The sequence below is a fragment of the Mauremys reevesii genome, linkage group 10, assembly GCF_016161935.1.
Source record: "Mauremys reevesii isolate NIE-2019 linkage group 10, ASM1616193v1, whole genome shotgun sequence".
Classification (NCBI taxonomy): domain Eukaryota; kingdom Metazoa; phylum Chordata; order Testudines; family Geoemydidae; genus Mauremys; species Mauremys reevesii.
In genome coordinates, this window is record NC_052632.1 from 23,670,041 (window position 1) to 23,695,855 (window position 25,815).

General features: G+C 38.9%; 1 protein-coding gene across 1 annotated transcript in view; it reads left to right on the forward strand.

Annotated features, from left to right (window-relative positions):
- The window catches only part of UNC13C (unc-13 homolog C), a 382,852-nt gene that overhangs the window by 67,819 nt on the left and 289,218 nt on the right, over positions 1–25,815 (forward strand). The window contains exons 4-5 of the mRNA XM_039492380.1: positions 18,165–18,243; positions 20,619–20,624. Coding sequence (XP_039348314.1) covers positions 18,165–18,243; positions 20,619–20,624 — 85 coding nt within the window. The remainder of the gene's footprint in view (positions 1–18,164; positions 18,244–20,618; positions 20,625–25,815) is intronic.

A 25,815-nucleotide genomic window follows, 5' to 3' on the forward strand; every position in this document is an offset into this window, starting at 1 on the left:
AGATTTTTAAAGATAGTGGGAGTTTCGCTGAAAGTTAGGCACCTAGGTGCTTTTGAAAATACCAATAGGGTTCCTATATGCATCTTTAGGCACCTAAATTACTTTAAGAATCAGGCCCAATGTCCTTGACAGTGTTTAACTTAATGAGTTGTTGGTGGTTTGTTGATTAAAATAAATGCTGTGTTTTTACTAGATTGTATAAAAGAATTTATATTTTGGATATGCTTCAACAGGAACTTCTAGCTTGAGGAAAACACCTAAGTCTTTTTATAGATGGATAATCAGTTATTTCATTTTTATAGTTTAATGCTACATGGGGTGGGATTAAACTTCTGATTTATGTATCCTGAAAAATCTGAATGAGAACCTGCAGCAGGGCCACCCAGAGGATTCAGGGGGCCTGGGGTCTTCGGCAGCGGGGGCCTCCCACTTCGGTGGTAATTCAGCGGCGGGGGGATCCTTCCGCTCCGGGACCCGCTGCCGAAGTGCCCCGAAGACCCACGGCGGGGGCCCCCTGTCGCCGAATTACCGCTGAAGACCCAGCACTTCGGTGGCGGGTCCCACTTCCATGGTAATTTGGCGGTGGGGGGTCCTTCAGAAGGACCCCCACCACCGAAGACCTGGAGCGGAGGAAGCTCCGGGGGTCTGGGCCCCGCAAGAGTTTTCCGGGACCCCGAAGTGAGTGAAGGACCCTGCTCCAGGGGCCCCGAAAAACTCTCGTGGGGGCCCCTGTGGGGCATGGGGCAAATTGCCCCACTTGCCCCCCCCTCTGGACGGTCCTGACCAGCAGTATAAACAGACTCAAATGAACTGAATCAAAAAAGTTATACCCGAATCTTCAAATTGTTGTTTCTAGTGTTTTTACGTGTGTGTGTGTGTGTGTGTATATATATATATATATATTTATATATATATAAAATACATATGTATACAATTTAAAAGGTTTCTCCTCCTAGTTAGATTACAGGTGAATTTGGTTTGAGATGGGCACTGCTATGTGAGAATTGGATGCATTAAAGAATTGTTGGGGTTTTTAAGACATTGTGGTCTCCTTTTCATTTGGATATCCGGATGTTGCAATACTGTTTTTAATTAACGTTATCCCTTATTGTTCCAAGAGATTGATAATGTTATGATTAGATGCTCAGATAGTCTGATGATGAGCACCATAGGAAACTATATTTATGAAGATAAATTTGAATGTAGCATCTGGTTATGGTCTGGCATGTATCATGTCGGAGGTCTCCATCCTGCTCTTGCAGCTGTTTCTGTCTCTAACTCATATGTTCTTATAAACCTTATGCAAATAATTTGCCATTTTACCAGTTTGGTCCTGTTTCATTAATATCTTTTATGATACTCCTGAGGCAGCGCATTTACACATTTGTCAAGGGTAGCATCAGGGTTTCAAAATAAACCTTTGATGTTACTATTATATTGTAAGAACCGTACTAAGGAAGCAATGGCCAAGACAAAGATGTTTACCCCACCTATAAACATCAAAGTCAGATTTCCCTCTTATACTAGTTTTACAGCAGTATGAGTCCATTGATTTCAGTGGGGTTACTCCTGATTTACATTGGTGTAAGTGAGAGGAAAGTCAGGACCCATATTTCCTGAGAATAACAACTTTGCCGTTAAAAAAAAAAAAGGTTTAAAAATTAGCATATAGCATTTCAGATTTTTTGAAAAATAAACTATAGAGACTTTTAATAACAAAAAACAAAAAACAAGGATCCGAAACTCTGGTGCTTTGGTGCACTTTTGCCCAAAACTACCTGAAAGGCAGCTTCACTCCCGGTAGCAGTGCAGAGGGCATGACACGTAAAGGGGTGTGGCCAGAATTTTCTTAAACCTGGGTGATCCCCAGCTGCTGAAATGGCCCTGAAGGCCCATTAATCAGCTGCCACTTTTTTTTTTTTGGTGGCCTCAAAGTGCGGTGGTGGCTGCTCTGACAATTTTTCCTAAAATACTTAATTAACTTTAGGAAAAACAAATAATTATGCACATGAAAATCACTGTAATTTATTTATTGCTAGCTAGTAAGTCTGCCATTATGAAAAGTTATATTTTTATGTTTAATTTTTTTTACAGCCTCCCAGTTAGCTACTAAGTCTGCTGTGAAAAGTGATAATAACAAACATACAAGTATCACTTTTCAGAGCAGACTTACTCAGCCCTGGCACAAATTAAGCCTGGGCGGGGGAGGTGGATGGATAGGTAGCAGGGGCCAGAGGTGTTGAGGGGTAGGGGTGGCAGTGGGGAGCCAGAGCGTGAAGCCCAGGGCCCCAGGAAGGAGCTTGAAGCCCTGGGGCCATAGCCCAAAGCCCTGCAGCCAGGGAATGGGGCCCTGCAGCCAGGGAATTGGGCCCTGCAGACAGGGGCTGGGGACAGAGCCTGAAGTCCCAGGGACAGAGCCTGAAGCCCTGTGGCAGGAGACTGCCAACCCAGGGCTGAAGCCCGAGCCCCACCGCCCCCCGGGAAGATGGGGAACTCACAGGCTGCCTACTCCTCCTGTGTTGTGCCTCAGGTGTCTCCAGAGGGGGGCAGGGGCAGAGCCCACCCCCTGCTGGCAGCCACAACAACCAACACATCTAGAAGCAACAGGGAGTGGGAGGGGTGGCTGCTTTGCCCCCCAATCACTGCCCGTGATGCAGTGGCCTTAAGAAAAGCCCTTGGTGGCTGCATGCGAGAAACGCTGATTTAGAGCCTCCATGATTGACGCAGCTCTGGCCTATTCCTTGGAACATAGTCCAGCATTCTCCGGTCCTAGCATCAATGGAACTCAAACCCACCTTTGCATCGTGCCCTCCTGAGCTAATTCAAACTGGCATTGGGTATGTATTAACATACTCTACGACATCACAAATGCACATATCTAATCCCATAATATCACGTGGATATTTGAGTATATATAATACAAATGGAACACACACTATATATATATTAAATTGCCCAACACTGCTTCACACTTGTATTCTTAAAATTAATTTCCAGAATAAACCAAGTCCTTTTACACATATCACTCTTCTCTCGCTCACTCACTTTACATAATTTGAATTGATGTATTTCCTCAATATCGCCCATCCTATCCTATCCTGAAACTTGTATTGCTGCTTTTCACACAGTGTTGAATTAGGTAGAATAATGTCTGCTCTGCAGCTGAGGGATTTGACTCATTTTTGCAGTGTCTTAATGTGATATTTTTAGTTCTTATTAAGGCTCCTTTAATCCAAATTTGATTTGCAGAGAAAGTGCTAGGTAATTCTTTGGTGGCATTTCAATATACAGGAAAGCTATAAATCCAGTCCCATAATCTTTTTTTATAGTGCTACTTTTTTTGTTCCCAGCTTTCATTTACAATGTTGCAGCTCATAAACATGTTGTTTTTATTTCCAACCTACCTTGTACCTATGGCATAAATTAATTTATTGCTATATGGGGTTGGATTAATGCTTCTCAGGACATTTTTAAGGTGGCCCTGTCAGACTTCATAGTCCCAGTAATTAACTTGCATTATTCCATTCTGTTTTATGTTTCCAAGGGCCAAATCATTAGTTACAGTGTGCCTTACATTGTTTCAGTATTGCTGAACATATTATCACCCCCTTCCCCCACTGCCCAGCTGAATTAAATTGTGGCATCTGTAAGTTCTGTTAAAATATAATGGAGTTTTCTGTGTGCCAGGACTGCAATATTCATGAACTGAGTACCTGTTTTGGGTACATATTCAGAAAATGATCTTCATGCAGTTAAATACAAAATGATGGGGGTGAGACTTCTAGTTTTCTATCCATTAAGAATTGTTATCCCCCCCCCACACACACACACTACAAACAAATCTATCCCAAATCTTCTGATCAATGTTGGTTGAGAGATTTTTGGACTACCTACATGAAAATATACATTTTTTTTTCATCAGTGAATATCTGTGTTTTTTCTTCTGGAGTCGGGGAGGGGTAGTGATGAAGCTGGATTTTTATGAATGCTCCAGTATGGAAGATTAAAGCAGCTCAATACTTTTTATAGTCTATATTTATAACATTCTATTGAACTCAATAAATAAAATTACTCCACAAAAGACCTGCCTATAACCATAAATACTATAATTCCAAGCAAGCACTTTAAAAAATGAAATACTCCCATAATCTTAAACGGTAAGTGCAATACAAAGTGATTTTAAAAACATAAAATTATCAGAGCTCATCACATTTTCATCATTACTTTGGTCTGGAAATGAGTTAAATATCACTCTAGTACAAAGCTGCACTAAAATACCATTCTGACTCTTTCCAAAGAACTTATGCCCGGGGTGAGGAAAAAAAAAGTTGAAAATTAAACTAAAAACCTTTTATGTGAAAAAAGATTAATGGGTGGAGAAACTTACATGCTAAAACATAGCAAATATGTCCATTTTTCATTTTCCAGCATCTTATAAGGGTATAACAACATCAGCCATTTTGATGCTCTTTAACAGTGATGGTTGTTGAGAATTAATGATGTCATGATGACCTGACCTATGTTTACTGTCAAAGAGCTAATATTGGTGAACCTATACTGTGCTAGAAATCATATTTAATAGTATTTTGCTGCAAGAGTAGTTCCACTGATAACAGAAATGAGTGGGTTCTATAATTATATAACATCCAAATCCATGTGGAGTGTGCAAATATGTATAGTAAACGAATAAGTATTTTTGCCTATGTACAGAAAAATGTAATGAGCATGCAGATATTAAGAACAGTACACTAGATTCTGCTGTACCATTAGAAATTTCCCTGTGTGTGCAATACCCATTGAAGTGAATGGACCCAGTGCTGAGGGGGCTGATTGTCCTCTCCCAGAGGTGTAAATCAGGAGTAACTCCATTAATATAAGTACAGCTGCACAAGTATAAAACTGGTGTAAGTGAGAGGAGAATCTGGCCTGAATTTTTTATCTTGGGTTCAGATTCAGAGAAACCTCCCATTAATAGCAGCACCTGGGGCTACATGAGTGGCTACTAGATGCTGCATTGTTAGTCTAAACAATAACCAGTTGACATCACCAGACATACAGCACCTTCTTGCAGGCCTACCAGTATTTTTTGGCATTATGCTGCTGTATTTTAGTAAAAGTTTTAGAAAATACATCATAAGAAAGAGAGAACTGGCAGGAAAGCTAAGGAACCTGGAAATGTGAGCAGGGTTAGAGTCTGATTTTCCCTCAAGGTGTTCCTATCTACATATAGATAGAAATAGAGTAGTTCTTCTTTTAAAGGGGATCTATGTTACAGAATAAAATAGACATGCTTTACTCTCTATAGTGTCTTTCGTACAAAATATAAACGAAGCCGATCAGTCAACGCCTATAAATATAAGGTTTTGTCCCAAACCACTGGCAATGTTTCCACTATTCCAGTGGATTTAGGATAAGGTCCATATCTAATATAAATATTATGAATACAGAGTTTAATGATTAGTCACAACAGAAGGAGAAGAATAAGGGAGAAAATATGTTTTCAGATGAGATTTGAAAAAAGCAATGCAGAATTGATGAGGGAGTTGGCTCTAGGTGGCAGATATTGCAAAGATGAAGGCTCTTATGCCAACACAAGAAAGATAGCAGGAAGGGGCGTGAAGAAAGCCAAAGCTAGAGGAATAGACAGAGCTAGTTGAGAAGGGAGTGGGATAAGATCTGTGAGGTGAACTGAAGCTTTTTGGAGGCTTTTAAAAAGAAAGAAGGGCATTTTGAATTTCAATTCTGGAATGTACAGGTTAGTCCCTGGTAGGCAGGCCATTCATCTGGTTTAAAAGTGGACTGTTGCATCGCAAGAGCAGGAACGAAGTCCAAGCAGAGAGAGAGAGTGTGTGTGTATGCATCCATCTTTATTCATTCCCAGCATGCTCTTATATACAACATGATAAGCAATCACAATTGCTAATTAGTTAATTAAACCCACACAGCCGCAGCTGTAACTCATAGGGTAATTATCATTCTACACACCTGTCTACCTATTCACAATTAGCTGGCCAATGAGAACAAGCCCAAGGCCAGCCCTTCACACACAATTCCAATCCAGAAGCCTTCAGCATCTCACATTCAATCCCACAGTGGACAGTCCTCTTTTTGGGTGGCTTTCCCCCCATCCAGTCCTGAGACAAAACTAGAAATGATTTTTGTCCAATGTCATACGGGGGACACCATTTTGAAGAACGCACCTCTCCACCCCAGCTGGTATGGCCTCGCTCACACCATTGATAAGAAATTGACAAACACCATTTAAGGCACATTTTTATTTGTATGGTTGAAAAGTATATTAGTAAGTGCTTATTGTCTGGATGTAATAATTTATGCCTGTGCATAAAACTGGATGTGCATCCATTTGCACATGAAAACAGAAGGTTGTTCATATAAATACTATATCTAGGCACCTGTCTTTATCTATGTCCAAGTTGAAGTTACAATTTTTGTCTTCTTCCCTAGAATATAAATCTCAACTATTATTTACCTGAGGAGTAAATGGCTTCCTGTCCTCATCTCACCTCTCTCCCCAATCACAGAATCATAGAACCGTAGGACTGGAAGGGACCTCGAGAGTTCATCTAGTTCAGTCCCCTGCACTCAAGGCAGGACTAAGTATTATCTAGATGATTTGTCTAACCTGCTCTTAAAAATCTCCAATGATGGATATTCCAATACTTCCCCAGACAATTTATTCCAGTTCTTAATGGCAGCCAGTTGTGCTTTGCACAGACGGGAGCTTTTGTATTGCTTCCACCTCCAAGTCCAGGAACAGTGAAGTTACAATGTTCCAGATTTAATGCGACAAGCATGTGCATCAAATCCTCATCCAAAAAAAGGGGCAAAGGATCATAATAGACTAGAGGTGGAAGATGGCATTTCTGATGCCAAAACTAGACAAAGCCAACAGGCAAACGAACACTTTACCTTTACTTTCTCCCCAGTAACTATGGAAATACATACTCTTCCCACACAAGAATCAGGAATTATATGGTACATGTTTTGATATTATTTCATTGGTTAATAAGGCAGAGAGACAGTGCTGTTAAGATGCAGCTTTTGCTTTGAAATGAACTATTTACTCTGTCCTATTGGAAAGATACAGCAGTGTTCAAAAATAATTACAGTACATTGCTGACTCCAGACTAGATAGTGGCTAACCTCCATAGAGTTTACAGAAAGGCTGACCAAAATTTCAGCCCCTCTTCTTGAACGCGTGAATAGCTGGTTCTGAAGTGCTCCTTGCAAGAAGCATGTAGTGGGAAGAGCAATGGCTTCCGCTACCCTGCCGACTGGCCATCAGAACTGGAGTGCACATGCTTGCCCTGCTCAGCAGTTTATATACTCTCCTCCATTCTGAGGAGTGACTTCCCTACCCCATAGTGTGGGCTAAGCACTATTTTAAAAATCTAGCTGTGCTTGTTTGATATTCCATTGCTGGTCTTTTCCTGTCTGGATGAAATAGGTGTTTTAGTCCAAATCATAAAATAAGACCTCAGGTGTTTCCCTCCCCCCGCCCCTGATTTAATGCAGTTAGAACCTATGTGAATGCCTCTCACAAATGTCATTACCACCCCCAAGCATTTAAATTAAGCTTTGGAATCTTTAGTCTTTATGATTTGAAGCTGTATCTTCTGAATTATCTCTGGCGACTTTGAACCCTTTTATTAATGAAGAGACAAATTGAGGATTTGGCCATATTTGTTTAGGAGGACTTTGGATCAGAATTGGCAAATTCCCAAATCTAGGACTGTAGCTTGTTTTATTTCTTTTTTCCATCTTCAGATTTGCTACTTGTAAAAAGGATTAAAAATAAGTGGAGCTACTATGCAAAACATAAGCCAAGAAAGCTTTCAGGACCTTTGCAAAACAAAGGGTCAAGAACAGGTTTGCTTTTCTGAGAAGGAAGAAAATACGCAGGGGTTTTTGGGGGGGTGGGGAGGGGTGAGTGGAGGGAGAATACAAGAAGCATGTATATTTTTGCTTGCTTTGATTAAGTGCCACTGAATGAACAGTGATTCATTTCCACTTGATACTAGGAAGTTAAAAGGAAATTCAGAGAAATCTGGAATATTATAAATATTGCCTCTTCCATTTAATGTGTGACCTTCACGATTCACTTGTAAGTCACAGCTTTAACTCTCATTTTAGTAAAGATAAAAAAGTTCTCTTTAAAAAGTGTTTACTTAGGGCTCCATTAACAAACTATCACCTAGGTTCTATCATCCTGTGGAAGAAGGATGAATGTCAACGTTCTTTAAAAGGTGACATTTACCAATTAGCATATTAAATGGCATCATTTAAACACTAAAGGGCCACCAGTTATTCACAGCATGGACTATAAATCATCAAGGTTCATTATACTGTAGAAATATAACCATACAATCAACTCGTTCATTTTCACAAAGTCTGCCATAAACTGTAGTCCGATGTAGCGAAATATTAAAAACAGGCTGGCATTGGCCCTGGGCCCAAGCAAGTCTGAAGCCCAAGCCCCACCACCCAGCTTCAGCTTTGGCCCCCCTGCCCAGGGTGGCAGAGCTTGGACGGGCTCGGTCTTCAGTCCCCCCTCTGGGATTCGTGTAGTAATTTCTGTTGTAAAAAAGGGAGTCATGGTGCAAGAAAGTTTGAGAACCACTGGTATAGAAAAATAGTGAATTACATCAGAAATGTTTAATAGAACTCACTAGAGACCTTAGAAATATTGGATCTTTGTGACACAATACACATACTTTTTACAATAGAAACAAATGTAGAGAAATACAGGAATAGCCAGATCTTAAAAACCTAGGTACATCACAAGTCTGGTCAAAATAATGATTCTTCTTATTTGAAAATATATAAATATCATCATGTTTCTGAATGACTCATGTTAACTGTTGCAAGTGTGTGAGTAAAGTTTGTATTATTCACATGAAAGAGCTAGAGATAATTTTCAAATGAGTAAAGTGTGTGAGTAAAGTTTGTATTATTTTATTATTTATGTGTGTTCCCATAGGCTTAGAGGCCCCTATCAGATATTGTACTAGTCATCTATAGACATGGAGAAATTGTCCCTGCCTTAAGGAGTGTACAGTCTTGATTTATGACAATATGCATTAAGATAGGTGAAGTAGAAAAGATGGAAATGGGGGTGAGGAGGGCAGATAGGAGCAGGTAACATGAAACTATCAAGATTTTCCAAGTCCAAATGTTCAGTATTAGAATATAATATGACAGCATTTCCTGGGCTGATATTGCAATGTTTAGAAGTCTTATACAATCAGTTTCATTTCTGTATTGTTAAATTTAGTAGAATGTATTGTTAAGTAGCATTTTATCATCTGAGAGAGCAAGAGGTGTAAAGATGACCAGTTTCCAAAAGAATTGTAACATTGCTCCCTCTTATTTTCAGATAATTTTTTTTCCTGCATGGCTTTCAGGGGTATGCTTTATCCTATGTCCAAGTGACTTTTGACGTTTCCTTAATATCTCAGTGTTAAATTGTTTTGTCTATTCTTGCTAATGGCAAGATCTTTCATCTATTGTCTCATTTTTCTCTGATGGATAAGGATCATGTTGCAAGCATCCTTAAAAATGATTGTCATTTAGATTATCTCTTGGATAACTTTACTTCTGTTAGTATAGGGAAGTTCAGGTAATGCCACAAATATTAAGGTAAACTTGTCTATTTAGCTAAAGCAAATGATCAAAAGTTTATGGGTGACCACCATAGATTACTTTTAGTCCATTTACAATTATGTGTTTAGGCTTGCTTTTACCTGAGTCAGGTGTTAACGTTTTATTTTAACTGGTGGGATGCACTCTGATACATTCCTGTACTTTACAGGTGCCATGGAAGTGTCAGAAGCCATGCAAGTGGGATAGATGGGGAAAGAGGTGATAGCCATCTTGCCAGGAGGCATGGCCGGTGGTTGTGTTCAGAGCCAAGCGTTTACAAAGAGAAAAACAACAAAATTATAAACATAATTATAGGAAGAACAAACCAAGTTGGGCAACTTCCAATTCACCCAAACTGTAATGTGAGAAATAAATTTGGCAATACAAATAACAGTTACCCAAATGACAAGAGAGCAGTAAACACTTTCTGGTTTTAATAATCTTGCATATGCAAATCATTGTATGTAGTCCTGGCCTGGCCTATTTAGATACCAAGAAGATCTCCCTAAAAGGGCCCTAGGCCCAACTGAGCTGAAAATACCCTCCACCGCTGGCTGACCTATTCAGAGAAAGCTTGGCCTGCCACAGACACTGGAAAAGAAAACAGCAGAGCTAAACACAGCCACAATTTGAGACTCCATATATGCGGCTGCTGGTGTTCTTATTTCCATTCTTGACTTCCAAGATTTTTCCTTCTGGCTGCATTAAATCTCCTCAGATGCGTCATGGTTTTACAGGGGGAAAGACAGCTTGGTGTTGTGGTGACTTTTTCTCTACGGTCACTGGGACTCTGTGAGAAATGCCTCTCTCTCCTCTTGATCACAGCTTTGTTTTATTCCCTTTAACTATCGTGGGGGCATGCAGGCTCCTTTCAGCTTGCTGACATTCAGTTGGCTAGGGAAGAACAAGTCCTTGCATTGTGGTGCTTTGGGATTCCCCATTCATACTCCATGCAATCTCTGGTATTTGAGAAAAGGGATAATGTGATGTAGCTAAACAAGTATTGCTGGAGAGGAGACGGCAAGATATCTCTCACAATCACAACTTGCATTTGTGGCTGCAAAACCTAGTAGGCCATAAGGTTTCCATGAGCCAACAGCTGTGTGGGTAATCACAATTCGATCAAGCTTACAGCTGTTAAAGGCAGTGTTTACCCACTGTTTGTTTGTTTGTTTGTATTATTTGTTGTGGACCAGGACACCATTATGCTGGGTGTTGTACAAACACACAACAAAAGACGGTTCCTGGCCTCTGAAGAGCTTACACTCTAAATAGACCTGACTGATACTGGGTGGGGGAAAGGGTATAACACACAAGTACAGTAACGTGTGTGATGGCAGCAATGTCATGTTAGTTCCAGAATTGGTTTATATATATGGGGGGAGTTAGGAGGGGATAAGCTAAAGCAATGGGAGAAAAAGGGCAGGTGAGGGCGATGGGGAGAAAGGGGTAAGAGGAGGTACATTGAGATGAAGAGACTGTATGGGAGGGGGAGATTTGGAGCAAACAGCCTATCAGCACAGGGCATAGAAAATCCAGTCAAAGTGTAGACAGTTCTCCAAATGACCAAAGTTTCCTGCTTTGGCGGCTTCAGCCCCTACCAATGGAGTCTCTGGCTGACTCCTCTTTACAGCTTGTTCTGTACTTGAACAACTGGGAAACTGGACATTCACATTAATACACCAGAGAAAGAGATGAAACCGTGTATCTGAAGCTCATTTCTTGCCCCTGGAATTGGTAATTGTAACCATGATTTACCTTGGAAGATAATCAGAAAAGTAAGGGCAAAACTATCTCCTCCTAATTCAACTATCAGCACCATAGGTACCCTGAAGTCATGTTTGGTTACTTTAATGCAAAAACAAGTACTTTGGTATTGTGTTATTAGAGCACAACCAGAACAGCTGTAGGACAGTGTGCTAGATTCTGTCCTGGTTCATGAATCAACAAAATCATTGAGCTAGGTTTTCATTCTAGACTCTTTATTATTGTTGATGGATTTTGAAGTTCCATATTGAATTTGAAGTTACAGGAGATAGAAAATTATCTTGATATGGAAAGTAGGCATGTTTAATCTGGAAGCTAGAGAGGGAGGATAACTAGGGAATGCCCCTCCAAAAATCCTATTTAGTTACTTTGAATATACTTGCAGTTGAGTTTGATCAGTATGTATTAAAAGTGAAATGTCAAACTGTTTTTTAAACCCCCAATACTACATTTAAGCATTTGCAGAATATTGGTTTGGCAATGAGCTAAGGTGATCACACCATAAGCTAACACTTGTCTTTTAGCTAAACAATTCTAATTTATTTTCTGAATGCGTAAATATTCTGGATGATTTCTCCAAGTTTCCGCTTCAGTAACTGGTACCTTACAGGAAGAAGCAGGTCACATCCCTTAAAACACTAATTAACCTGAGATATCATCTAGGATGTGAAATGATTATATAATCAGAGCATTTGCCACACATCCATTGTGTATTGCTGATTGATAATGTATGAGTTATGGAAACTTCCTGCAAGACCTTCTCCATTGAACTAAATAATAAGCCTCAGAGCTTAAAGGCAGCACACAGGAGGTAAGCCTGCCAGCATTCTTGGCTCACGAAACTCCCGGAGTTCACAAATCTTTATTAAGCTTTCTCCTGAGAAAACTGCATTTTGAAAAGCTTCAATGATACCTTTCACTTTATTCTGTGCGCTCACCTATGGTTCAATCCTGCAAGGTATCAGGGGCCTCTTATGAGTTGCTGAGTGGCATTAAACACTGAAGGTTTGGGGCGGAACTCCAGCCCCTGCAAAATCAGACCACTGAATCCTACAGATTTGGTTTGTGTACAGTTCTAAATAAGAAAATCGTAAAAGAAACAGCTTGAATTCACCTTCATTTCAGAACTATGTTATGAACCAAACCACATCACGTATACTTTCATGGTTTGTTCTCTTCCTTGCAAGAAAGGAGCGAAGTTTAATTGTCAAAGAGGATTTCCCTGATGAATATCAGTGCTAGAGGAGACCTAAAGTGTCTTATGCCTGAAAATCAGATTCACTCTCCGGGTATCTTGAAAGCCTTGTCTATTTTGTCTTGCCTTTCAATTTCAAGTGAAGGGGAAGCATCAGCTTTTTTAAAAAAAATAATGGGGGGAAAAAGGAAAGAAACTATTAATAATCAGAGCTTCTAAGAAGCATCGATATCCATAAATTATGAGGGGTTTGCATTAGACTTTCATCATGTCACTTTTTAGAGCCATATGAAAGAGTTGAAGAAGAAAATAAAACTTGCAGTGAGATATCTTTAAGGGGCCTTTCCCTAAAAACAAAAATTTACAGATTGGAATATTAAAGTAGTTAGAGCTGGATGAGCTACCGGTTAGGATCTGATCCCAAACCTGTTGAAGTCTTCGAGAAGATTCTCATTGATTTCATTATGCTTTGGATAAGACACTTAGATTTTTAGGGCCAGATATTAATCTCATTTATACCAGTGCAAATCCAAATTGTCGTCACTGAAGTAAATGAAATTATTCGGATTTACAGGGGTGAAATGATTTTATAGCCTGGCCCTTAGCCTGTTACCTAAGAGCTGAATGTCTGTTACCTTGTAAAGAATGATGCTCAAAGTATCTTTATGTACTACTACTAGGTGGGAGGGGAGATTATCTTTTTTCTCTATGGGATGTTTCTCTGTGTCAACAGATCCAACTGTACAACAACCATCTGACTTTTGAGCTTTATTATCTGACAGCTTTGGTGAGCTCTCCATAGAATTCCCATGCAGGAATGGCTTCTTAAGAAGATTTCAGCATCCTCCAAAGAATAAAGAATTAGCACCAATTTTGACAGTTGCCTTGTGCACCAGGGGAAGGGGGAATAAATGGGATCTAGTTTAGCTCCCCTGGTCCCTTCCCCATGCAGCCTGGATTTTAGTGTGTGTGTGACCCTAGCTGCTTTAGTCCCTCTCAGAAGTTCTTGACTCTGTGACTGCTTGGTGGAGTTGGAAGAGTGACTGGAGTGGGGGAAGGTGTGGAGAAAAGGGATTAGGTAATGGAAAGGTCCCAGCAGAACATTGGAATGTATGCTGAATTACTGAACAATAGGCCTTCAGCTCTCTTGAACCTGGCACATGGAGGGACTCCTCCCTGAGCTCTGGACAGCAGCAGTGTATGTGGAAGTGTCTTCCTGTCCCTGAGCCCTCGAAGCCCAGTGTGGAGCAGACAGCCCTGGGGGAAAGGGATTTATGCAGAGGGAGCCGGCCATCATCCAATGGAGTTGAATGGCTAATTTATATTTTTTTAAAGGTGTGAACAATGGTAGGGAGAGGGGCAACTGGGGATAGTCTGTGTAGAAGACACTAATAGACAGTGAGATCATCTTCTCCAGAGGCAGAAGAGGAAAATATTAAGGGAGCATAGAAGCATATGGCTTGATAGGGAGTTTTTAAAGGACAATTTGAAAAGAAATGTGTGTGATTACCATATGAAGCCACTCATATGGTAAACCTATGTAAGCCATGTGATCTTATTACTGTTACCCTCATCCTAGCTGAGTTTTACAACTCCAAGCAGAAGAGAGAGAAGTAGTTGTGTACATGTATTCCTATAGTTGTACAGAAGCTATCCAGGTGATGCTGAGGGAAGATGCACAGTTACAGAAGAACAGAGAGCTCAAATGATGGTCATGTGCTGAAGGATGAAGAGTTAATAAAGTAGTCTCCATGCTTGCAGAAATGAAGCATTGGTCCTGTTCTTGTCAACACTGTATATACTTATCTGTGTATAACATTAACATTATTAATCCAGTCAGTGCACTGGAGATAGTTGTTATATAGCTAAAGTTCATGAGTATGGCCCACTGGTATATTTCATGTAACACAATAGTCTGTCTAAACATGTAAGCATCCTTACTGTGCACCAGGCAAGATTTCAATGGGTTAAATCATTTGTCAAAGGTTAAATAGGATGCATTTCTCCCATTCATCCAAAAGTCCAACTGAACTTATTTTTTCCCCTTGAAGTCTTTAAACCATGATTTGAGGACTTTAATAGCTCAGACATGGGTTAGGCATTTATTATAGGAGTGGGTGGGTAAGATTCTGTGGCCTGCGTTGTGCAGGAGGTCAGACTAGATGATCATAATGGTCCCTTCTGACCTTAAAATCTATGAGTCTAAAATACTTAGCACAATATTTAATAAAATGTTCACTAGAAGAAGCTGAAGAAGCTCTTTCTCATAATAGGATACATGGGTTCAGAAGCAGTGGGGCTTGTGCTGGCAGGGCATGCAAATCTTGAGTATTCCATATCCATATCTATAACCAGAAATTCATTGTACATTAATAAAACTAAGCACACAAAAATAAATCCACCCATGGCCAGAGCAGTACTTCCCTGTTAGGGAATCATATTATTTGATTTTTAGTATTACCTAGGCATTGCATGATGTGTTCTGTGTTGTAGGAGTGCAGTATACTAATCTGGCATATTTTCAGACCAGTTAAAAGGAAAGAAGTTTGAATAGTACTTGGGTGAATGATTAGTCTAAAGGCATAAATGTCTGTTACCATTCTTAGATCTTTTATTCAAGTTCAGGTGAAAACTTAGACTTTACCAGGAAAGGACCGTTCCCATCCCCCAGACTTGAGCAACTTACATGTTCCTTTCTTAACAAAAATTATTGGTCTCCAAGTCCATTCACCTTGATGAGGTTTCAGAACAAAGCAATCCTGTTACACAAGATTATAGACCCACTTTATTTTAAGTTTACAATAATTTCAAATTAATTTGTTATTTTTAGAAACAACACAGAATTAATTTGTCATTCTGGGCACCTGCCCATTCTCTTGAGCTACACTTCATTTCAGCATGGGTTACAAATCCACCCTGTTTTACAGAGGCTTGATTGTGGCTTTGTTGGGTGAGAATGCCACACACTCAGTCCTGGTTTATTAATTTCTAACCTTTTTTTTTTTTAATGAAAAGCTTGCCTTGTGATTACAATTACTATTAAAGTAAGAAATGAAAGACATACCGAAAAAGATAGTGACTTCTCCTGGCACATAGGCAGGTCATGATTGATTTCTCCTATGGTAGTTTGATTGCCCCTTACATTTTATACACATCCAAATTACATTTTCATTAATTCTCTTCCAATCACCGTTAAGTATTATGAGTATTACATATCTTGAGCAATTCTCCATATAGATGCATAAACTTCAATTGGAGTAACTTTTGCTGTCCTCACTATTTTCATGTTGTTATTTCTCTTTTCTACTTGGTTTGTTGCCACTGATCATGCACTAATGAAGAATGCTTAACCAGGCCACTTTTATCCTTTGCTTTGCCTAGGATCTTTTGCCGACTTTCCTGTTTTTCTCTAATTTCCCTTTGGCAGCTCATTTTTGTGTATCTGTTATCCTTCAATCTAAGCACATCCTGTGGTCAAAACATCCCCTTTGTCTTATGCAACGGCAGCTGTAAGCAAATATATTCAATACTTGGGTCACTAAAAGAGACAAAATTCATGTCTGGCTTTGGCCTAGTTTGCCTGACAAGTCAGCACAAATATTTTTCTATCCAAATTTATACCTCAGACATGACTCTCATAACAATTCTCAATAGCTTCTACTTGCGTTAGTGAAGGAAATCCAGAGTGAGCACAAATACCTGGTTAGACCAACATAGAAAAAAGCCACCTGAGGTTCCAGAAGAAGTAGAAAATCCAATGGCACCTGAAAAATGACAAAATTATTGAACAAATATTTGAAAAACCCTCTCAATGACATGGATGAAATTGACCTAACTTTACCATCAATGCCTGTCCCTCACTCCTTCTTAGCCATGTTAAGTTTAATCTAATTTGTGCTCATCCAAGTCCCAATATCAGGCAGACTCCAGGAAGGCAAAGACACTGCACTCTGAGTCTGATTCATATGAGACTCAGAAATGAATGACATTCACATACTGCTGTGTTTGTTCCAGAAGCCTGTTGAATTGGAGGGTGATAGAATAGAACTTTGAGCTATACAATGTGAGATACAGGGGGGAATACCCCAAACCATGTTTCAGTCAAATAAGAATGGGAATCCTTGAGACCCATACCAGGCAGTCTGCATTCATCATGTCAAGATAACCTTATGATCAATGGCATTAGGGGGTGAAATCCTGATCCTATTGAAATCAATGGAAGTTCTCCTATTGACTTTAGTGGCGCTTCATTTTCACCCAAGAATTTTTGACATATCAAAATAAAATTGGGTCTGTCAGTCCTGTGAGTGGACTATAAAATCGGTCCCTCACCCTGCGAAGAACAAAGGTGGCTTTTTCCTCTCTCTCTCTCTCTCTGTCTCTCAGGTTTGAGGCAGTGCCAAGCCGGGGGAAACTGGGACCAAAGGAGTATTTTGGGGAAGCACTAGGCCTCTAGGCAAAATATATTTGCCCAACTCCTCTGGGTATCTCAAGTCATTTCCTTCCATGGGACAAACCCTGCCAACCCTCCCTACAGTAGAACAACCTCAAGGAAAATGTACCCTTCTGCTGATCTTTGTATTGCTTTTACCTACTTGGGCAGGATATGACTCAGTTTGTATTATTTATGTGTACTACACACACACCAGTTTTGTACTGTGTGCATGAAGTGGCCTTGGGCTTGTCCTGTAAGGTTTTTAAGGTACATTCTGATATACGTGTGTGTGTGGTTTAAATGTTTGTGTGAATAGAGAAATCAGACTGAGCATAAGAAAACACTCCAAATACTAATGATACAGCCAATAAATCAACATTAAAAAGTTACAGTTGGAATTATTTACTGCATTAGATATTGTGTTTTCTGCAGTCCCATGCTAACACATCAAAAGATTTTTATTGCATATACTAAGAATTCTTTATATGAATGACAACAGCCTGCATTTAAATATCATTTGGTATGTAGGCTCTCAAAGCCCCACATATTTACAAATATAATTGATTAAGCCTTCCCACATTCTGTGTTGTGGTGAACTATTATGAGACCTGCCATACAACTGGGTAAACTGGGGCAGAGAAGTTAATTGGTTTGCTTAATGTATCCAGCTTCTCAAAGGGAGAGCTAGGAAGAGATCAAGCCCATGCCTCTGATCACTAGAACTTTATTTTTCATAATTTTGAAAAATTACTGCTTCTGTCAGCCATTAGAATGTTAATTTTGCGTTTAACTATGTGTAACCCACACACCTCCTGGGTGTGGTGTTCTGTTCCATCTAGTGGCACTGAGACCACTTAGAGAAAGAGATAAAATGAGTCTGCTCTATAGCCTTAGCTAACAAGCCATTGGCTTTTAACTCATGCACTGAACTCTAGAGGTCCCAGGTTCAATCCCGCCCACCGGCAACTGGGGTCTGTTGGTGTTATATATATACAAATTAGTCATATTGTAGCAGGGAATATGGTAAATCAACAATTTCCTCCTTAAAGATGCAAACTCCTAAACTCAAACCTTTTTTCCCCCTCTCTTTTATGTTCTCTTAAGGCCTGGCCGTGGACTGTATGGAATTGACAGCATGCCAGACCTGCGTAGAAAGAAAAGTTTTCCCATCGTTCGAGATGTGGTGAGTAACCTTTGATACCAAGAAACTATTGATTCATTTGAAAATTATCTCTAGCTCTTTCATGCGTTTGTGTGGAAAACTGTTGTATGGAAAACACTGTCTAGGAAGATGGATCTAGACGAAAGTAAGACGTGGTAATTATGCGCTACTAAATATGATTATATTTCACTTAATATCTACATTTGATTTCAGCTGAAATTATTAATAGAATCGATAATACCTGAGTGTGTGTCTGTGTGTACCATACGGGTAATAAACTATTCAACATAATGCCAAATTAGCTAATGAGCACAACTTTTCTCGGTGCTTGGGATACTGATTTGTTTGACTTACTGTGCAATTGAAGAGGAAAAACAGAGATTTTAAAACCCTAAATTTAAAATGATTTAAAGATTTATCTGTTGTTTTGTTATAACATGTTGGGATCTGTTACCTTAGCAACCCTTGTAGGGCATAGTAATCTAGGCAAAAAATCATTCCAGCAAGGGGGAAGGAATTTAAATTCTGTGACCTCTGATTTATGCTGAGTTTCAGTCTAGTTGAGGTTAACTAGAAATCTTTCAGCTCTGAACAATATTAATTGCTATTCCAGTTTCCTTGAAGAGCCTCATGAACAATTACTCAAGTTGCATAAACGAGTGGCATCTGCTGAAATAAATGGGTTTAACAGTAGTTATTAAAAGGTTAACCTTAACCAAGTTACCCCATTGTATTACTTCAGATACCACAGTTATTTTCTATACTGGGAAATTACTGCACTATCTCAGATGTCACAAGGATGGTTTCTTTTAAAGCAGAATTACTTTACCTTTTAATGAAGAATAATGCTAATGACATATTGTGGACAATCCACTGTTGATTAAAATATATAGCCAATTGATTGACTACACTTATGGTTCATTATTAAAAACATTTAAGAGACCAAATAACCAAGTGTAGCCAAATTTATTGCATAAAAACAAAGCAGTACAATACAAAAAGGAGACATACGTACCCTCCTTTTGGGAAGCATAAGTGAGTAAAAGTGTTAACATAATTGCCCATATGCTGGATATATTAGAACATTAATGTGGTGCACCCCATGCCTAACATATGTATTGGCTAGCACCACAAACCATGAATTATTTACTAAAGAAATTTATGAAACATTTCAGTAAATTAAAATTTTGATTTATTGAAATCAGGAAAATTTAATATACAGTATTGAAATTCACGTGAGAGAAAGCGAAATTTTTCAGATCCACAATAAAGTGAGAATTATTTGCTCCTTTCTGCCAAATTAAAAAACTCTCAGGACTCTTGATTTGTAAATTACTGTTTATTATAATGCTGGTGACTGCATTAATACTAATTGAAGAAACTGTGGACCCAATTTTGTAGTCTGGAGAATGAGTCTCTAGAGAATAGAAAGTAATGGCCCAAATTTTCAAATCTGGGTACCTGAAGTCCATATTTAGGCATTTAAATGTATGTGGCCTGCTTTTCAGAAGTGCTCAGTACTCATAAATCTCACCAAAATCAAGGAGAGCTGCAGATGCTCAGCAACTTTGAAGATTATTTCAACTTGGGTACCTAAATATGGACTATAATTGCCTAGGTTTAAAAATTCCAGCCATTACTTCTTTCTTTAACTAACCAGGTATGAAAATATTGCCCTAAAAGAATAAATATATAGCAAAAATGTCAAGTTTGATAGATGACATTGCCAGTGAGGTACAGAGGCTCTGAAAAGGCACTGAGTACATTCTGTGAGATCCTGACCACTATCAAAACCACTGAAGTCTTTGTAAGTTGAGAGAGGGCTTAGCATCCTGTCTGAGAAACCCAGTACCCTGGAGAATCAGCCTCAGAATGAATATGCTATTTGAAAATACAGAGACTGTTGAAAATAACTAAGCTCTACAAAAACATGGTGCTTCTACTATATCATCAAAAACCTGATTCATCTTTTTTTAATTGAATATTAGATGGTAGCTGCAGAGCTCTTTAAAAATGTTCCTAGTGAAAGTTATTACTGCCAGCTCAGAAATGACTGTATCTCTTAGTAATGTGGTGGTTGAACTAATACCTGTCTTTTTTACTACTGTTGTAAATAACTGTATGCATAAATGTCACTTATGTGCCCACAAACAGGAAAAAATGAATTATGAAATATCAGATGAGGAATGAAAGAATGCCATTAAGTATTTTTACGTGTGTCAATATGATTATCTGTGAATCCTTCAGAAATGTGGAAATAACTAGAAATGCTTGCTGCTCAGCTGCTTTGACACTGATCAATGTACATATCATTGTTTGACAGCTTTCATGTAGTAAATCTCCCTAATTATTAATACTCTCTCTAATTTCTTCCATATCACCGCTGGATTTGTCAGGCTATGGTAAGTGCTTTTATACCAGTGAATGTTCTGAAATGTCATAGTCTTAAGGATTTCACAATTGCCATATTTCATGCTGACCTTTCATTGCAAATTAGAAATGCTGCTTTATGAGCAAGATGTTAATCCTAAATGAGGATATGGTTTATGAAAGTAGCCATCTGCCGAGTAATAATTTTAAAATTACTAGAAATTAAAATATGTACATATCCTTTTTAAAAAGTTTTTAAATTAAAAAGCTTCCGGTTACAAATGGAAACAAGCAGATAATTTAAGGCCCAATCCTGCCAGGCACAGAGCACCTTCTCATGTGGTGCTTAGGATCCTTAATGGAAGTTGAGTGTGTTCAGCACCTTGAAATTGATCTTGATTTAAATTGATTTTGAATTATTTGGAAAATCTTGGAAAAAACTTGTTTTTCCAAAATAAATCAGCTTTCTATGCAGTGTAGCACAAGCTATGCTCTGTATTTGATATTATGTCATGTGGGAAATCTGTTTTTGTAACTTCTCCTTTGTCCCCCATTGGAAAACACAGTGTTGACTTAGAATGAACAGTAAGTAAGATGCAATAAGAGAATTCTGCCTGAGTAATCAATCTCAAATGGTTTCTTCTACGCCAGGGGTTCTCGGGGGGGAGTCACAAGGTTATTACAGGGGGGGGGTCGCGAGCTGTCTGCCTCCACCCAAAACCCCGCTTTGTCTCCAGCATTTAAAATGGTAAATATATAAAAAAGTGTTTTTAATTTATAAGAAAGGGTGGTCACACTCAGAGTCTTGCTATGTGAAAGGGGTCACCAGTAAAAAAGTTTGAGAACCACTGTTCTGGGCCACACAACATGTGCCATTATTAAAACCCTGTTTTTAAGTTGCTCATAGCTTTAACAGCTTTTAACTATTTGGGCTGAAATTATCCATGCTGGGTGTCTGCCTCCGGCTGAATATTTTTGGAAAAATTCAGCCAAATTGGTTCAGTCATTTACAAAAACAAGGCTAGGAAAAAATGTTATTTTGCCCAGGTTACAAAATTCTGGTGACTTTTTCTTTGAGAAGCCTCCATACTTTGAAAAAAGGATTTGAACTCTGGCAAGAGGATGGCTTTTGTGCCAGCAATATGGTTTTTGTAGTCCCCATGAAAACCCACCCCCAAATTTGGTCGAGTTTCTAAGATTTTAAAAAATTGCAGATTGTACATGCTCAGTATAGGCTTGCTAGAGCTTCACAGATAAATTCCCCAAAAATTCTGTTTCAACTGGGCATGCTCCAGCTTGGGGCTGAATAGGACTTTCCTTGCAATTGTAGCTCTGGGTTGCTGTGGTCTGGGCCCTGGACTGGCCCTGGAACCAAGAGCAGGTAGTCTTAATTCTGGCATTTCCTGATATTTGAGTGTTTCACTTTGCAAACTTGATAATGTTCTTTTAACAATGAGTGTGTATAATATTGTATTGCAAATCATTTTGTAGAAATTCAGAAAAATGGAAATGTACTTTACTAAGAACCTGTATATAAATGTCATTTTATTTCTCTATAAAGTATCACAGTGTAAAAACCAAAATTCTTATCCAGTGGCTTCAATCACTTTTTATATATTTGATCCTTCCTTTGTGGTCACTGAGGTAATATACCTTTTCATTGACATCATTTAACTGGAAAATATAACTAATATAAACTCTTGGAATCTGAGTTCTTTGCTCTCATTTACAGTTAGAAGCTCCTTTACACAGCAGTATAAAGGGGTCTCGGTATAAATGTGAATCAGGACCTGAAACTATAACACACATCTCGCAGGGTTTTCGTTCCCATTTTTACTCTTCAAAACCAAGATGAGCTTTTACAGCTTATGATGGGTTAGACTCACTTTCCATGAATTACTTTGCAGCCCTGTGTTTATTTTGGTCTGTTAGCATGAATCTTTCACACATAGCTTGAATCCCTCTGGTGGGGGAAAAAAAGTCCAGATTAGTTGCCAGGTAGCAGTAGATAGAATACTGTCTGTATATATATCAACTAGCCCTTAATCACCATAATATCATATTATGCCTCCTAAGTATTTTAAAATAGAGATAACAATAACAGTATCTTACACTCTGTCTCCCTTCTCAGACTGTAGGATAATATCCTCTTATAACCTTTAATGAGGGAGGCCCTTTGACTGGCCAGCAGGGAATGAAAGAAATCCAAAACATATATGTGGTAGGGAGGTGGCCGTCCCGCCCTGTCTTCGATTCTCTAACCATTGGTTAGGCAAAGGTGAATGAAGCCAGCTGATTGGGTGTTGTTTGCCCTCCCCTCCTCTCGCATTTTAAACTAAATCCAGGCTTTTTTAAACCTCTTATCCAGGCCTCCCTCTCCTTAGTTGTAGATTAGGGGTTGTGTTGCTTATGATACTACAGGTCTGACCAATCACCTCTTTTAGGGATCAGGAAGGAATTTTTCCTGTTGGACCAAATTGGCATGCAATCCGGTGGGGGTTTTGCCTTCCTTGCTGCCTCCTGGAGGCACAGTTGGGTTAGAAATGATAGGATTTGATGTTCCTATAATGCTGTTATGGTTACTGTCTTGTCATAACTTGTGACCAGTGTCCAGCGCAGGTAAAGGCTAAAAGACCCAGCTCCCAGAGGTAAATGAGACTCAAGATGGTACAGTTGAACCTTGCGGATGGCAGGAAAGAGCTTGAAGTCTTTCAGGACTAAAGTTCCTCCCACCCAATCTTGTGACCCTTCTCATTCCACGCCACCTTATGCAGTGTGTTTCACAACTGAATTGAGTCAGTGGGGTAGAACAGGGAAGAGGGTCTACTCTGAGCGGTTTGGTTCCTCTAACCTGCACTGGAACTAGTGTAGACAATGGAAAACAATGTTGTGCCGCTCTCCAAGGTATAATTAATAAATTTGCAATCTGCCATTTAAACCCATCCCAGGTGTCTTTCAATCATTCATCTGTTTCCACTGGGCAAACAGTTTGATTAGTTTTGATCATGATTTTGTTTGTTGTTCGGGTGCATAAGTTGTTGAATGGATTGTGTGTGCATGAAGAAAGTATTCCAAGAAAGCTAGACACAAGAAATAGTTTTTCATTTAGTTCTGGAAGTGGTTAGTACCACAGTAATTCTTCTCTCTTGCAGGAGAGTACTGTAGTCTAAACCCAGCTGCCATAAAAGTTCTGTTTGCTGCAGTCATGAGCATTCCCTATTAGTTGGCATTGTTCTAAGTTCCCGTGGAATGTAGCTGCTGTGGAGATTATTGTCACTGAAGTGGAAGCAATCTTTCAGGTGGCTAGGGCCAATCCAATGGAGGATTTTGAATATCAGGACAGATACCTTGTATTCATTTGGGGAATCAGCACAGAGAGCACCGGGGTGATGCGTTCACAACAACCCCTGTTACTAAGAAGACAGGTTTTTGTACCAGCTGGAGCATTTTCATAGGTATGGCTTGATTCATAGAAAAGAGACGCAGTAATCATAGGGGAGGTTATAAATGCATGGATCACTGTGGCCAGGTAGGTGGAATCATCTTCCGGCTAGTCCCTGACAGACGTGAGCATTTTTCACCATCAAGGCTATTCAGTAGCAATGAGGAGGTCCAAAAGGCCCCAAGACTGCTGACTGACTTAATAATCTGATGGAAAATGCCATCATAAAAGGAAAATAAAGGAAGCAAGTTTTTCAAAACACTTCCACCTTCCCACCAGCATTACCTCAATCTTCCTAGCTTTACATTTCTCTGTCATCTGTACATGCAGGTGATGATTTCAGTGATCTTTTGAGAAATTTGGGAGTCATTGCTGGTTAGATTTGACTTAAAGAAGATTATACTGGGTTTCATACAATTTCATACATATGTGTAAATTTCATACATATGTGAATTGAATTTCTTCCTTGTTTCTTGCTATTTGAGTGTCTCCCTTCATATGCTTACTTGGTTAAGCATTGACGTAGCATGAGTATGATACCAGAATGTTGGGTGAAAATTTTTTGATATAAAATGATTAATTCTTGATATTGTGGAAAGGTTCTGATTGCTTAGGGAGCATTCCAGGAGTATTGCTAAATCAGCATAAACCTCAGGACTTGACTGAAACAATAGTCCATTGTCACCTTTTTTCATATAAATTTCTCTCCCACAAAAAAAAAATAATAAAAAATTGTAGCAGCAAAACAGCAATGATAGGATAGATATTTCAAGATTTAAGACACTTATCTAAACCCAGTGGGCCAGATCTCAGCTCATGTCTACCGATATAGCGACTTTGACTCCAGTGGAATAACACTAGTGTGCAAAAGCTAAGGTCTGGCTCTGTTTCTATATTACCTTGAGTGTGATTATTTCACTTTCCTAGAGTATTCCTTAATTATGCATAAAGTAATTTATGAAAAATTCTTAATATTAGCTTGTTAAATATATAAAGAAAATCATATACTTTTTATATCTGCTTTATTGAAAAAATAAAATTTGAGATCAAGTGGAAAAAACATTGATTGTGATTAAATTAGTTCATTTCATACCCGTGTGTTGCAGAACTTAAGAGTTAGTTGCAAGCACTGGTGGAGGCTTTCATTCCCTTGTTGGACCTACCTTAGTATTCAAGATGACCTCTGATGAGGAAAAGGTCACATTCTGATGTTTGTGCTGCAAAAACAGATGGCAAAAGAGAATGTATTTTATTACAGTGGTTCCAAGTAGTGATGTTTTAGTTAAAGCTAAGTTGCCATTTCTGACCCCGCTTTCTGGTTTAATATCATAGCCTTGTCAAATGCTTCAAGATCAGGCATCACTTTTTTTTTTTTTTTTTAAAGAAAAATCGTAGGAACGGGTTAAGTAATTTTGGGTGCCAGTTTGTTTTCTTTCAGATGCTTTTCCCCTGTGCTATATATATTCTTTTTTGCAAAGAATATAATTCAGATCTCCAAAGAAGTACATAAATTACCTTTTAATAGTTCAAAGAGAAGCTGTTTTGAAACGAGTTAGCTATTAAATGATGAAAACTAGCGTGTGGAGAACCTACTTTTTGTCACTTTCCCCTTGGCATGAGTGCCCTGAAGAAACCTTTAAATTACTTAATAAAATATGGTACTGATTGCTGAACAGCTACTCACATTTTTCTAGCTTTGAATTTTCTCTTTTCGGTTTTAATAATCTAAAGCTTTATCCACATGGCAAGCCAGATGTATTTTATTTTCTGACAATAATTGC